At 44.3% G+C, this 15,944-nt stretch overlaps 1 protein-coding gene across 1 annotated transcript; it reads left to right on the top strand.

The window, feature by feature from the left end:
• The first annotated feature begins 1,088 nt into the window (after window positions 1–1,088).
• Window positions 1,089–9,089, top strand: LOC123426318 (mitogen-activated protein kinase kinase kinase 5-like). Its single transcript, XM_045110129.1, has 11 exons — window positions 1,089–1,792; window positions 2,563–3,210; window positions 3,292–3,379; window positions 4,222–4,284; window positions 4,365–4,528; window positions 5,429–5,504; window positions 6,104–6,163; window positions 6,752–6,871; window positions 7,450–7,659; window positions 8,018–8,091; window positions 8,195–9,089. The coding sequence occupies exons 1-11, from the start codon at window positions 1,278–1,280 to the stop codon at window positions 8,406–8,408; spliced, it is 2,232 nt and encodes a 743-aa protein (XP_044966064.1). The 5' UTR covers window positions 1,089–1,277; the 3' UTR covers window positions 8,409–9,089.
• The last annotated feature ends 6,855 nt before the right edge of the window (window positions 9,090–15,944 follow it).

Below are 15,944 nucleotides of genomic sequence, written 5' to 3' on the forward strand. Positions count from 1 at the left end.
TATTAATTATGATCTAGCTTGTGAGGTTCTGATGCAACACAAAAAAGATTGTCATTTAAAGAAAGTAACTGTACTATTTTATTCAAATAGTTTTTATCCTGGTTGTAGGATTTGTCCCTGGTTCTCTTTTCATCATTTCTACATGTTTTGTTGTGTCTCAAAGTTGACCTTTTTACAAGTCATCTATTCTATATGTTGATGCTTTTATTTTTCAGATGTATTCTCAAGTGATACTCATATCTTTGCCTCTGTGCAATGAAAGGAATGAAAATATATATGATTGATTCTGAATTTGATATGACCTCTTGTAAACTTTTATTCCCTTTGTTGATCTGCTTCATCTGGTCGCTGGGACAAAAGTGACAATGGTGGCCAAAGCAACATCTTCCCCACCTTGGAGCTCCAAATCTGATGCCTCGGCATGAAAATATTCGGAGCATGAGGATTATATTTTGAATGGTATGCATTGGATGTGACATGAAGAGATGTCTCGCATTCACTATTGACCAGGAGGGTTGGTGGTGTGGTAGCTTAGGATGCTCTACAGACTAATGTAATTGCCCTAGTTTCTTATACATTTTTGTTTTGACTCACGGCACATTATAATTTGATTATAACATTGATTTCATGTATCATGTAAATTGTAGGATCAAATTATGAATCTTATTGTTTGCTTCATTTTCATCACTTTTTGTTGTTGTTTTCCTTGCAGGTTTTAAATGATTTAGTACAACGAAGATCTTAATTTATATTATTTTTTATATTTTTGTCGTGATACATCTTTTAGGTTGGGATATGACTGGGAAGGAGTGGGTACTTGGTTGTTGCGGAAAGGATATACAGAAAGAATGACACGAATATTTAGTGCGAGTAAATTGGATGTATGACATGTCTTTTATGGGAGTTATCATTAATGTCTAGCATATCCATGTTTTGTCCCCTGGCAACAACAACGAGCATTTAACTAGTTTTTTTCTAAAGCAGCTCTTCTCTGGATCATCAGTGGCAAAAATGGAAATAAACAGTGGCCGGGTTCCTGACGCGAGTTGACTGGACAGACAATCTTCTTCCTGGATGCCGCGTGCGTTGCATTCTTTTCCCTCCCTAAAACGCCGCACATCACAACGACACACCACCCAAAATGACCACCCGAAAAAAATAGTTGATTCTTTTGGGAGGAGGTCGTCGTCGTCGTCGTCGTCTCCGTCCACCTCCTCTCCGCCTCCGATGCCATTAACCCCACTTCCACGGCCAGCCTCTCGTCGCGAGCCCCCGTGATGCCGTCGTGGTGGAAGCGCTCCAAGTCCGCCTTCCACCTCTCCGCCACCACCGCCTCCTCCTCCTCCTCATCTGCCCCGGTCTCCCCCTCGCGTGCGTCCACCTCGCGCTCACAGCCGAGACGCGCGGGCTCCGACGACGCCGGGGACCTCCTCCTCGCGCGGCCACACCGCCAGCCGCGCCAGCTCACGCGGCAGCGGAAGCTGCGCCACGTCTACGACATCGACGCGCTGCTCGCCGACCTCGGCATCGACGTCGCCTCCTCCTCCCCGCCGCCGCACGCCAGGGGCCGCGCCTCCGCATCCGATGCCGTCGGGTTCGGTCCCCCGATCTCGAGGTCGTCCAACGCCGCGGAGGGGGTGGTAGCTCCGCCTCCGAGGTCCGCGTCGTCCCCTGTGTTGCACCCGCTGCCGTTGCCGTCACCGTCACCGAAGCCCCCCGCGGAGCTGGAGACGTCGGAGCCGGCGGGGGTCGCGGAAGGCGGGAACGAGAGGACGTCGTTGCAAATACCGAGGTAATGTTGATTCATAAATTAATAAAAATCGTTGCAACTTGCGATATCTTATTTTCCCTATCGTCGAAGACGCCGACTGCTCAGAATTGTGCGCCGTTGTGTGATTGAACGTGATCGCTGAGGAAACGATGGGAGAATTTGTGATCTTTTATCACGTAAACAATTTGAGACCTGTTAATGGGATTGACATGTGTAGGAAGCTACAAGGATTGCAATGAATTATACTTTTTTTTTTATTACGCCATCCAGCCATTGTAATATAGAGATGAATCTCTTCAGGATTTACATTGAGGTGAAAGATACCTGGGATTCCAACCATCTGGAGATAGAAGTAGCTAATAGTCGAAAGCTTGCTATGACTGTCTGGCCACTGCTTGTATTTAGGGAAATGCAGGGACATGGGTTCAGAAGTCACAATATTGTCTGAACTAGAATGTGTCTGGTTGGGAGATGGCATCATTGCATTTCTTATCAATAATTTAGCTCCGTTCTTACACTATGACATCTGACTAAAGAATAAAATGGTGGTAGAATTTGCTGCTGTTACTAGCAAATCAGTTGCATTGCCTTGTCTCCTTGGACTTAATAATCACTTAAATAAGGTTGCTCCGTTCTTAGTTCTTACACTATGCTCATATTGTATTTAAAGGGACAAGTTCTACTTTTCAAAGAGGCTGTGTATGTCACTGAATAACAGATGTATCTAAAGTTTCTAAACTTGCATTGCTCCTTGCATCATTTCCTGGTTCCTAATAATCATGTGGTTACAGGGTGACAGGTCAGACTGTGCAAAAGTTCCCTGAACATAATGATTTCGGCTCAAATGGTACAAGGCGGCCTGCCTCTAGTCACCACCGAAAAGCACTCCATGACAAGTTCCAGGATAAGAGTTCAGCTGAAACAGGGAACTTCCGTTTGAACATTCCCACTAAAAGTGCTCCAACAAGTGGATTTTCCAGTCCCGTAGGCAGCCCTCGAAGATTGAGCAATGCTGACGTCTCATCTACTGTGGCATCTTCTTATGCTCCTCAAGCATGGTCAGCTCCATCGATCCACACTATTGATTTTCTGGGAGCTTCATCTCCTCGGACTTCGCCTGAAAAACTTATAGGGGCTTCAGAGCCATCTCCTTACTCTAGTACATTCAGAAGTCCTATTCTTATGCCAAGGAATACCAGTGCCCCTCCATCGCCGCACCCAAAGTTATTTCCAGAAAACCAAATTTCACGTACTGAAGTCAATGGAAGTGTTAGTCTCCATCCATTACCACTTCCTCCTAGTGCTATAAGCCCAATGCAAACATCTTTCAGCAACCAGCCTGCTCCAAAAGTTGAAATGCCCTCGGTGGCTTGTCAGTGGCAAAAAGGAAAACTTCTAGGTAGTGGTACATTTGGCTGTGTATATGAAGCTACCAACAGGTATGGAAGTGCATTCACCATATCATTGTGACTATTACTTCGTTGAGTTCTGAATGTTGGTGTACTGCCATTTGCTTCTAGGAACACTGGAGCTCTTTGTGCTATGAAAGAGGTCAACATAATTCCAGACGATGCTAAATCTGTCGAGTCTTTGAAGCAACTAGAGCAGGTTATCAAATTTGACTTATTATCTGAAGAAAGTGCATGCTGTTTTTTGTTGCAGAAACAGGAAATTTGACTCTTTTCAATCAGTTCCATTCGTTCTTTTGGAGTATTTCATATGTTATCATTCCTGTTGAGTTTCTTATTCCGATAAACAAGTTCTAGCCGCTTCAGTTTATTGTGCTTCTTCCAACAATTACCTATGACAGTAGTATGCCATGTGCTCATTAAAATACTTATGATCTTCACCACAGATGAACCTAGTGTTACAGTATATGTGGATTGCACTAGTCATTTCCATCAGTTTGGGCTTTTGGTTGCGTTGGCTAGTGCATGAAGCTTAACATGGTATCAGAGCCTAAGGTCTTGAGTTCGGACTTTTCGTTTCGTTGGCTAGTGCATGAAGCTTAACAGGGTATCCAAGGTCTTGAGTTCAAGTCCTGGCTTTCGCAGTTTATCTAAAAAATTGATGCTGCTCCCCTTTGTTCACGTATAGGCCTCTTGAGCCATACCTCCGAGTCTCTCCACGTGTTGACTTTCCGCGTCACACGTGAGTGGGGCTGTTGAATTGTATATGTGGATTGCCTAGCCCTTTCCATCAGTTCGGACTTTTTGTTGCGTTGGCTACTGCATGAAGCTTAACACTTAGTATCTACTCCCTTTGTACCTAAATGACTAGTTCTCCCCAACTACAATTATTTAGGTACAGAGGGAGTAGAACACTGAAGTGTAGCAGCTTTCCGAGAATTGATCTTTATTCTTACAATTTAGTATTTGCCTTTTATCCTTGATATTGATTTATATGCAAGTTACAAGCTGTGTTTGCTGATCAACATTCTTGTATTTCAGGAAATAAAGTTCCTAAGTCAATTTAAACATGAAAACATAGTTCAGTATTATGGCAGTGACACTGTAAGTTCCACATTGTATCGTGAGCTAAGTATTTCCTTTTATTACCGTAACGACATCTTATTTCTTTGAGGACCTTGCAGATTGAAGATCGTTTCTACATTTACCTGGAATATGTACACCCGGGTTCGATTAATAAGTATGTCAAACAACATTATGGAGCAATAACAGAATCAGTTGTCCGTAACTTCACCCGACATATTCTTAGAGGCCTAGCTTTTTTGCATGGCCAAAAGATTATGCATAGGTGTGCGCTCATACATATACTTGTTTATACCTTTTTTATTGCTAGATCAGCTGTTATGTGAACTCATGATTTGCTTCTCACCGCTGCATGTGATTTTCTGTATCCTTATCCTTCTGCTCTTTTAGATTTTCATGCAGCAACCATCACGCACGACTTTCCGTTTTCTGTTTATGTTACTGTGTTCTGGCTGAGTTTAGTTACTAGTCTGTACTCGCTCTGTATCAAAATATAAGATGTTTTTTTATACTCCCTTTGTATCAAAAAACGTCATATATTTTGATACAGAGGGAGTAATATGTAATCTATTTTTGTAAATTCTTGTAAGGGACTCTTGGTTGTCTTGCTCTACACAGCTCATCACCAGCTCTATCTTTCTTGCCACTGCTCCATGTATTTGGATATATAGGACCGAAGATGGAGAAATTATCATCTCAAATCTTCGTTTTTGTATTCGCGAGCTTTATTCAGTGTTAGATGTCTGTAGATACAGCTGGAACCTGGTAGAAGGTGTTTAAGACGATCATCATCATCTATGATCACTATGTTCAGCCATGTGTTGGAGATAGACTTCAATGCTTTAGTTCGTTTTGCCATCTGAAATGTACCATGTGGTATAGAATGGCCGGTTGAACAGTTGTGTTTTTTTCTTTTCAAAAGGAGGATGACCCCAGGCCTCTGCATCTGGACGATGCATGCAGCCATTGGTTGAACGGTTCTGTGAATGTTCGTTCACTTTTGTACTTGCTCTAGATGTATTTACATTGGTGGAGGACTCAGATGATTATTTTCATTCTGCCAAGTCTTTATGACCAATTTCCTGATTATTTTTTGTTGATATGCACTCCTGCATTTAATATCACTTTATGGCATGTATGTAAAAAAGTGAATTTACTCTTGCAGGGATATCAAAGGAGCAAATCTGCTAGTTGATATCAACGGTGTAGTGAAATTGGCCGACTTTGGAATGGCCAAGCATGTGAGTATATCCTTGGATAGCAGTTTTTTCACATGGTATTGTGCTATGTCTATCCATTTTAACTTTTCAAAAGGCGCATTGGCAAAATATTAGTTGAATACCAACTGAGGAACCATCTAAATATTAATCCAAATTCGTCTATCTTTACAATACTTAAAAGTAGTTAAGTGCATATCTCTTCTTTGTGTGTGAAATAAGTGCATATCTCTCATCTTCTGTATGTTATTGATCACTAAAACAAATAGAATTGTGTTTTGTAGCATTTTGTATCACATTTTGTGTGGCACTATTGGTTAATTTATTTTTGGGAAACTGGCAGGCGCACTGCCTTTTCAACGGAACCAATAATTGCAGATGTATGAGCTTGTTTTTGAGTCGAACAAGTAAAACTAAAGATGCTATTAATTTAATTGTGTTTTTTGTTTGCACAATTATTGGTATGTTGTCATCTTTTGTTGTGCGAATTGTATCATTCACAATAACTTTGTTAAGAGAAGGACCACTCCACAAATTTTTGAAAGCTCACTCTGCTAAATAGTTGGAAACATTTCCTAAGTATCCTCTCATTATGCCTTGTTGACACTTCTCTGTTTTACCAGTTAAGTACTGCAGCCCCAAATCTTTCACTGAAGGGAACACCGTATTGGATGGCCCCAGAGGTATGCCTAGATAGTACTTGCACACAATGTTTTTCTGTAACCTTATACTGTCGTGGTTCGTCAAGCTCACTTTCCTGCTTGAAGACCTGCAATATGTAATGACGTTGCAAAGTAAAAGCACACTATCCAAAGCATATGACTATTACATCTTACATGGGCTACTAGAGCTCCAAACTCGGTTATGTAACAAAAGAAATGCGAACTATTCTTAAGTAGATGGGATTAGTTGCTATTTCTTTGCCTGAAATCAGTTAAAGCAACAACCTTAGCAGTAATTTGTGCTATATTTATCTCGCCACAAGATGGTTTCCCTAGCAAAAGGACACGGCCGATATGTGACCTGGAAGGCTAAAACAACCTCAATAGCACTGCATTTCGCTAGTTTTTTCTTTTTCTCTAGCACTGCATTTCTCTAGTGCAGAATGCAAGTTATTTGGTCCCTTATGGAAATTAAATTATCATGTTATGAACAATACTGATAAAGTATTTAGCAACTCTTATGCAGCAGATTCAAGTTAATTGGCATGCTTGAGGCTACACGAATTCAGCTGATTCTTACTGCATTTTGGTTTGTTTCTTCTTCTGCAGATGGTTCAGGCTACACTAGCTAAAGATGTAGGCTATGATCTTGCTGTTGATATCTGGAGTCTTGGTTGCACCATCATTGAGATGTTCGATGGAAAACCTCCTTGGAGTGACCTTGAAGGGGTAATAACTTGGAGCGTTTAGCTTTACAGTAAGCTTACTAACATGCATTTCATGACATTGCCTAGTATGCATAAAATCATTTTCTTTTGCCAAGGATAAAATTAATTAAAATGGAAGAACTTCACCCGAACGAAAATATTGGTTTGAAAGTATAGATTTTTCGCGTTAGTTTCACACACATGGTCATTATGTGTATAATAACCCTTCTTACATGTCTATGCGATATAGATGCAACCATGTGATTGCTCAATGATTTTGCGGAATTTTCATGCAAATAAACGCATGATATTCTCAAAGGTCTATGTTACACAAATTGTGAGTTTCAAAAGCTTGGAGCTTTACTTCTCATACTCTCATTTTGGGTCTGTAACAAGCAAAAATGGGGCTACAGGGCCTGTGTTTCTGTGGTAGTATAACATTCATTTTACAGGAGTAGCACCAGATGACGTAAATAGTTACAGAATTTAACATAAATGATGTTATTAGTTTATTGGAATCTGTAACTTGGTAATCTGGGTATGAACATCATAACTTTGTATTCTAAAACGTTATTCTAAGGAACGTTTTCTCTACTACAGCCTGCTGCAATGTTTAAGGTTTTGCATAAAGACCCACCAATTCCTGAGAATTTATCCCAAGAGGCAAAAGATTTTCTACAATGCTGTTTCAAGAGAAATCCAGCAGAGAGGCCGACTGCAAGCGAGTTGTTGGACCATCCATTTATCCGGAATTCAAGTCACTACAACAAACATGGTTCCATACATGCGTTTGCGGGGATTAAAGTCCATGTAAGCCTGTCTCCTGCATGGCATCCCCCCTCTGTAAAAGATCCCGAGATTGGCATACATAATACTCCCTCCGTCCGGAAATACTTGTCCGAGAGATGGATGTATCTAGGAGTATTTTAGTTCTAGATACATCCATTTATATTCATTTCTGAGACAAGTAATTCTGGACGGAGGGAGTATTTGTTTATGAGGCGTCCCGCCTTGGATGCTTAGGCAACGGTTAGGCGGCAAGGCGCCTGGCAGCGCCTTATAATTATGCCTGCTTTAGGTTCTTGGGCATCAGGGCGGTTGGTGCTTCCCTTAGGTCGCCTTACCGCCTTATAAACAACGATACACTGATATCACTGTTGTATGGCAGGATAATGGATACGGTTTCAGGGACAAAACAACCTCCAAGAGTGAACCATATGTGAAAGGAAGAAATACTATTGGGTGAGTAGCTTCCTGTTATTTATTGTTCTGTTAGTACCTAATAAACCGCTTCCAATATCATTTGCTAGAGATGCTAAGATAATTTAATTCTTTTCATTGCCAGTGAACCAAACAGTGCTAGGCCATTTGAATCATCAACCTTTCGACTGACGCCACTAACAATCCAGGGAGTAACACCTAATTTCGCCCCTCAACCGTTTGGTTTAGCCTCCAATCCTGGTTCCTTTGCTGTCTCAACGAACCCCATGCATTTTCCGATGGCGAACCCTCAGCCTAGTCCACTGCCAAGGCCCAATGGAAAGGAGGTTCTCTTCTAAGCATATAAGGTGCTGCATGCAATGGGTAATGCCACTGATATCTGGGATCTTGTTCAGGTGCACAGCTTCTTTGCACAATACCAATCAAGAACTAATTAAAGCATAACAGAGAAAGAAAGGAAATACAAGAGAGGGAAATGAAATCTCGCGCACCTAGAAACTTTATAAGGATCAGCTACAAGTTGTAATAGTGGAAGGAACACCGCATCCCTGCAGATCCCTTCCAGTACCAACAGCCATGTGATGGAGAACATCAATATTTCGCAGACGCCTTCTGAACTTCTAGTAATTGAGCAGTAGTTGCACTTGCACTTGCATCTATGATATCCCACAGTTTATCGGGTTGTTGCATATATAATAGAAAAGATTAGATGTTTGTCAGGCTGTCAAGACTAAAAAGTATGATGACAACTGAATGCTGCTGAATGGGTGGGGGCGGGGGGGTGATCGATGAGAGCATGGGTGCCTTTCTTTCGGGGAAATATTGTTGTCATTTATTCTGTAACGTAGAATTAGAATTAGCTGTAGGTAAAGCTGAAAGTCCTCCCCCCCTTCTCTCTAGTAGGAATCAGGTGTAGCTCTATGTTGCCATGCCACAATTTTTTTGTTCTACCATCGATTATTTATTGAGAGATTGTACCGAACAGGTTTTATTTTTTCCTGTTCAGAAGGTTTATTTGAGCTCCTCTGGCATTCCTTTTAATTCTATAGGATAATGCCGTGCATTGCAATGAGATATAAATATTCTACTCCCTCCGTCCCAAAATTCTTGTCTTAGGTTTGTCTAGGAATGAATATATACATTCATATATAAACAAACCTAAGACAGGAATTTGGGGACGGACAGTGGCGGAGCCAGGATTTCCGACATGGGTATGCGACGTAAAGAAATTTTTTTCTTCACAACAATATAAAACATATATGCATTCTTTCTCTTGCACTTCTTCACAAGTTTTATAGCGAGACAATGTAAACATCACCCAAAGTTGACTGGATACAACAATAGATTAATCAAAATAAATTAGGGAATGAAGACAATCCTCTCTTCTTAAGTTTTTTTTTGCGAAATTCTTTTCTTAAGTAATAACCAGAGAAATAAAGATTAAACACTTTGAGACAGGCAAAAAATAATCAGACGATGAGATAGTTGGGCACGTCGTTGCAGGCGCCCGCAAATTAACAAGCGCGCATGAGAATGATCGGCGGCGTCGTGGAGATGAGATGATGTGTTTGTTGCTTTAATAAATGTCTGATGCGAGCATGCAGCGCGGCGATGCACCTTGATGCGGCGCAACAGCAATTGAATTAGCGGAATCATGAATTGAAACCTTGAGGCGTGGTGGTTGGACTCCTCGGCTTCGTCAAATCAGCCACGTTAAAGGCTCCACAATGAAGCCAGTAGCATTAACCATCCCAATATAGGCCCAAGTGGCACTGAACGTTCTTTTTTACATTTCTCTTGTCTGTAACAGCTTACTGAATTTGTTTTGTAGAAAATGTTGGCCCTTGCATTAGCCTAGCTCCGTCCCTGGGGACGGAGAGAGTATTATGTTAGCTTGTGATTGACCTGCTCATATTAATGGGATTGCTTAAATAAACGTTTATCAAATCCTTCTCGTGATTTATCTTATATTTTGAGAAGAAGTTTGGTAAGTAAATTAAAGTGAAATTGGTTCAGAAGATAAGTAAATTATGAGGTGATTGATTATCATACGGGAAAGGTTAGACGAAGGGTGATGGGAAGAATAGTGAAACATGAGACCTTACATTATTTTTAAGTCCTGGAGCCTAGAGATACATTGGCCAAAAATAGCCTATGCGTGAGCATGGAATGTCTGGAGAATAAGATGAAGCAAATTTTGTTAACGTTCACGTATACTTAGTCATAGCACTTAGTCTTAGTCATCCTTGTAAGTAGGATCTGGACCGGCTCCACTCTCTCCATCTCTGCTATATATGTAACACCCTTGTACATGTTAATTCAGTGTGAAGGAATACAATCTCTTACTTTGATCTCCCTTCCGCGCCGGCCACTGGCTCCGGCCACACCTCCTCTTCCTCGACGACGGTCGTCGACACCACCGCGGCGTCCAGCCTTGCCGCCACCGCCGCCTCCTCCCCCTTTGTCTTCGGTACACCCTCTCCCCCATCCACGTTTGCCCCTCTTTTCTCCACCACCGCACCTATCTCCGTTGCCCCCTCTCCTCCACCCGTTGTTCCTCAACCACGCCACCCCATCTTCCATGACAACATCCAGAACCACATAAAATTCCAGCTCAACCCCGACGATCACAACTATCACAAGTGGAAGTCCTTCTTCCTCCCCGTTCTTCTCCGCTATGGCGTTTCCCAATTCATCGAACAACCCCTCCCCCCAACGTTGATGCCCACCTCCGTGAACTCGACGCCCACCTCGTTCTGTGGATCTACTCTACCCTGGCTGATCCCCTCATCGATCACGTCGTGGGTGCCACCACCACCTTCGATCTCTGGGGGCGCATCCGCGACTATTTCCTCGCCAATCGCGCCGCCAGGTACATGACTCTGAATCGGCTGTAACGCAATCTTAAACAAAGTGACCTTTCTGTCGCCGAATATACTCGCCGCATGAAGCTCCTCACCGCCGGCCTCGCCGACACCGACTACCCGGTCACTGAAGTGGATCTCACCACTCAGTTCCTCCACGGCATCGACAAACGGCTCGACTGTCACATCCCTAAACCTTAAGCTAGATAGCATTGTGCTCATGTCTTCTTTGCATTTGCATCTAAGAAGTTTCGACAAAAACAACAAAGTGGCAAAGGAAAAACTCAAAACCCTAGCCACCATTTCAATTAAAGGAAATTTCAAACTAGTTCAAAATCAATGAACCCAAAATGGCCTCAAGAAATGTTCAAACTTTCTGATAAATCATGAAAGCAAATGAGCATTGGAGAAAACTATTTTCTTGACACCTCAAGCATTTTAAATAAATGCAAAAGCCACTGGTTTCAAATCTAAAAATTTGAAAACAGAAGCTATAATTTTCCAAAAATGTTGAAAGTCTTGGAAATGAGTGGGGACATTGTAACAAATATTCAGGAGGTCAAAATTAGTTTTTACTTTTTGTTTTGGAGCTGAAATAAATAGCAAAACAGAAAAAACAGAAAAGGAGAAAATAGAGAAAGACTTACCTGACGCCCACGCCAGGCCCAGCCCATCTCGCCGCTCGTCCCCTTCCCCGCGCCAGTAGGCAGCAGGAGGTGGCCGCCGCCTCCTCCGGCGCGGCCACGCACCTGCGTGCCTGCCTGGCCGCCGGTTCGCGCTGGCGACGGCGGGGATAAGCTCCCCAGAGCCTCCCCTATCCATTCCTCGCCTCGGTTCTCCTCCTCCGCCCGGATCCCCTCCTTCTCCCTGCTGCCGCCATTAGAGCCGAGCTCGAGCTCGAGCTGGCCGTTGCCCTGGCCATAGGAACCCCTCCCCGAGCACGCCATTAGATCCGCCTCGTCGCCCTGGTCGTCTCTGCAGAAGCCGAAGTCCCCTCGAGCCCTGCAACGCCCGCAACGCCGTCGTCTTCTTCCTCCGGCCGCCGGACATCTCCCGTCGATTCGTCGCCCCCAGGCCTTCCCCGAGCCGTCTGAGCTCTTCTCTGCACTCCCTGTGAGCATGCGGTGGTTTCCCCTAAGCTTTCCCCGTCGATCCCCTTCTCTAGCCCTAGTTTCACCGGAGCCCGACGAGCACCGCCGCTACCGCTCGTCGCCGGTAGCCCTCCGATGTCCAGCTCGTCCTCCCGTGAGCACCAGAAGCTCCAGGACGACGCGTAGATGCCGTAGCAGCTAAGAACTAAGCGTGGATCCCCCTGATTCGAAGCCCCCGACGACGCCCGAGCTTCGGCCGCCGCTCCGGCTCGTCGCCGACGCCTCTTCCGGCGACCCTAGCCTCCCCAGTTGGTCATGCCAGATCGGCCGCTTCGCGAGCTTGCTTTAGCTGCCAACCGCGTGCGATTTGGTGCTGTGCAGCGCCGTCTAGGTCGCCTCCGGCGAACCCTCCGCCGCGGGTTTGGTCGCCGGCGACCACCCTCCGGTGGCCGTCGACGTGGCCGGCCATTAGGGCCTAATCGCCCTCCTCTGAGTCGCTGACAGAGGGCCCCACGCCTGGTCAAACCCCAATTAGGGGCTGGTCAGCGCGGGATTAGCCCAGAGAGGCTGACCAGTGGGGCCCCCCTGTCAGGTTTGACCTGCACAGGTCGGCTGACCTGCTGACGTCAGCCTGATGCAATAAATGGAATTTCCAGTATAAAAATAATTCAGGAAATTGCTAAAAATTGCAAAAATCATAGAAATTAATCTGTAACTCCAATGAAAATAATTTATATATGAAAAAGTATCAGAAAAATTCAAGGATTCTGATTATGCTATTTTCAACTATGTTTGAAAAAGTTACAGAACCCTAAATTGTGAAATAAGGAATAATTCAATTCTTTTAATCACTTTATAAATGGAATTTGCAAAAATATCCAAATTTCATTATAAATGCAATGATCACACACTGCCCTAGATGTAAATCAGTACCATAACATGACATTTCATGCATGTTAACATTAGGTTGATCTGAGCATCAGGTCGAATCAATTAAACCGGTATCCGGGAATACCCGTTTGAATTGCTATTCGAATGTGATTCAAATCAACTCTAAACTTAAAACATCTTGATTATAATAACTTATCACTTTGCATTCTCATGCCATGCTCATGCATCATTTTGATTGCATATGATTGTTATTGAATGTTGCCGTTCATTTCGGTAGGCTCCGCACCCCCGGATTCCACCGAATATCCGTCCGACGGATATCGTTCCTCCTCTGAGCAACAAGGCAAGCACCCTCTTTTGATCATCCCGATAACACCTATGTTCTTGCTCCTGCACCTATTTAATGCATTAGGATCAAATGCTACAACTGCTTTTGCCACGATAGTTGGACCCACTTCCTTTGCATGACTTAACCTTGTCACAGTAAATAGCCGAACCTTGCAACCTAGCATACCTGGTAGATGCTTGAGCTATGATGTGCCTTATCCTGCTATGCATGCTATGCTTAGAGTTGTGTATGGTCTGTCATCTGGGAGATGAACAGAAATGTGGAATGTGTTCGGTAAGCAAAGGTCGTGTGTTAAACTTGATTTGGTAAAGGTACCGGTGAAAGGCTGTGTAGGAGTACATGGCGGGTTGTTTCATTGGAACCGTCCTTAGGACTTGAGTTCCGTGTATGTAATCCAAGACTAGATACTACCACATGCTGGGCCCTGAAATATGACCCCGCTCGTCCTATTAATCGCGTAGTACTCGGTCCAGGAGTTGCAAGTAGTTTCTGGTGTTTATAGTAATGCTGGAGGCCGTGCATGGTGCTGACCTGAGAGGTGGACCGTGATGCGGTAGGCAGTGGCACGGTGTACCAAGTGGCACCCGGATGGTGGGCTTGGGAACCCTGCGCACATCGTTTGAGGCCGTGGCGGAAACCTCGGCCGGACTTCCGTACGGGTTACTCTCAGATAGGCGATAAACCTGGACTAGGTACTAGCGTGGTTAACGGTCGTGGCCGACTCCCTCGCTGGGCTTCCGCTTGAAGGTTGCCGAGGTGCATGACGTGCACATGGCGATAAGTGGCGGGAGCGTGTGTGACGAAGTACACCCCTGCAGGGTTATGATCTATTCGAATAGCCGCGTCCGCGGATATGGACTACTTGGAGACATATGTTGTTCATAGATAACCTCAATGGCTACTCATAAAATTGTCAAGATAAGCGTGAGTGTCGTGGACGGCATTTCCGTACGGAGACGGAATGATTCCACGATAGTGTATTGTTGTGGTGTTAGTGGACTCGTGTGCGAGAAATCAAGTTGTCAAAATTATTTAAAATTGCAAGTTGTCTAACCACGAGTCCAATGCTGGCTTTCCGCATGAAACCCCACAATACCTTTTGATACCTCGCATGAGTAGTTAGTTCTCCTAAAGTCTTGCTGAGTACCTTCGTACTCATGTTTGCTTAATAAATGTTGCAGAGGTTGCTAATGACCCTAATGGAGGGTTCTTCGTAGACATCGACGACGACGAGTAGCTGGTGTCCCAGCTACGATCTGGCCCTACGTCGGCTCTGTAGTATAGTCAGGCCACGTGCCTTCTAGTTGCTCTGTCTGTACCCAGACAGTTTATAACTCTTCCACTGGCTTGTATTGTGACTGCTATTATGGGTCGTGAGACCCTTAATGTGTAATATTATGTGTGTGGCTCTTCCGAGCCTCTTAAATAAAGCTTGTATGTTTATAGTTATGTTGTGATGCCATCGATGTATCTATACATATCGGTATGCCATGCGTATGTGTGTCGTACTTGATATGTATGGGGTTCGATTACCTAGTCGTGAACTTTAGTAGCACTCCTTACAAGGAAATGCCCCTTTGTGGTCCAACGAGCCTTGGTAGTTCGCTACTGCTCCGGACACATTGGTTGACCGGCATGTGTCCTTCTTAGCTGCTGTGTCTGTCCCCTTTGGGGAAATGTCACGCGATGTAATGGAGTCCTTGTAGCTTGCTACGACTCGTCTACATTCGCCCATGACCGACACCTGCTTTGTTGGGTCATGTATGCCTGTCCTTGTGCGGTACTGCCACTTTGGTTTATGACTAGACATGTCGATCCGGGTTCTTTGACATTGGATTGCTAGCGATACTATCGCATACGTGAGTCAAAAGACGCAAACGGTCCCGGCTAAGGTAAGGCTGCAGCCGTGGAGTTAACCGTGCGTGAGACCACAAAGGGATGCGATGGGTTACAGGCTAGATTCCTATGGCTTAGGATCGGGGTCCCGACAGCGTTGGTATCAGAGCCTGACTGACTGTAGGATTACTAAGCCAAACTGGTCGAAGTTGAGTCTAGAAATGCTTTAGTTATATATAAGGGAATTGTTTGTGGAAGGGAACGTAACACTCTTGTTCTCTTCTCAAGGTATTCTATTCTGGTCATCCTCGTCTTTTCTGCGGGAATTAAGGACTAGGTTACTCATCTTCTCCTAGGCTCGGATTTTTGATCGGTAGATTATAGGACTACGGGTTGAGAGATATTGGGTTTCTTTTATTCCTAGGAGGCAGGAAGTAAGTTTGATGATCAGAGAGTTGAACTTGATAGTTGAGTGGTGACGCTATTTCATTTTTGGGTTGTCTCAAAATTTGTTTTTGAGCATTTACAGCCGTTATGCTGCCCAATTTTTGCATTCAGAGCTCTAATGCTTCTGCATTACTCTCTATTTACAGATGCCTGGCCGTCCTTCTCGTCAGGTGGTACGTCTGACCAGGTGCATTGATGTACCAGGTCATACGGCCATGCTGGTCAGGATGATGTCGGTGTGCGGTTACCGCTGGTACCTCGAGTACACGGTAGAGGAACAGTACCGAGACTTCAACCAGAGCCAGTACATCTGCACTGTTAGGGTATTTCCAGACTACCCTAGAGCGGAGAAGCCAATCCATTGGTCCTACGGGTTGGGAGTCACTGTCGACATGG

Source organism: Hordeum vulgare, chromosome 2H (genome assembly GCF_904849725.1).
Source record: "Hordeum vulgare subsp. vulgare chromosome 2H, MorexV3_pseudomolecules_assembly, whole genome shotgun sequence".
Classification (NCBI taxonomy): Eukaryota; Viridiplantae; Streptophyta; class Magnoliopsida; order Poales; family Poaceae; genus Hordeum; species Hordeum vulgare.

Excerpts from the sequence above, each read along its gene's own strand:
- LOC123426318 (XM_045110129.1), top strand. The coding sequence starts at position 1,278 with ATGCCGTCGTGGTGGAAGCGCTCCAAGTCCGCCTTCCACCTCTCCGCC. Across the intron at positions 1,793-2,562 it reads ACGTCGTTGCAAATACCGAG|GGTGACAGGTCAGACTGTGC; the intron begins GTAATGTTGATT and ends ATGTGGTTACAG. Across the intron at positions 5,505-6,103 it reads ACTTTGGAATGGCCAAGCAT|TTAAGTACTGCAGCCCCAAA; the intron begins GTGAGTATATCC and ends CTGTTTTACCAG.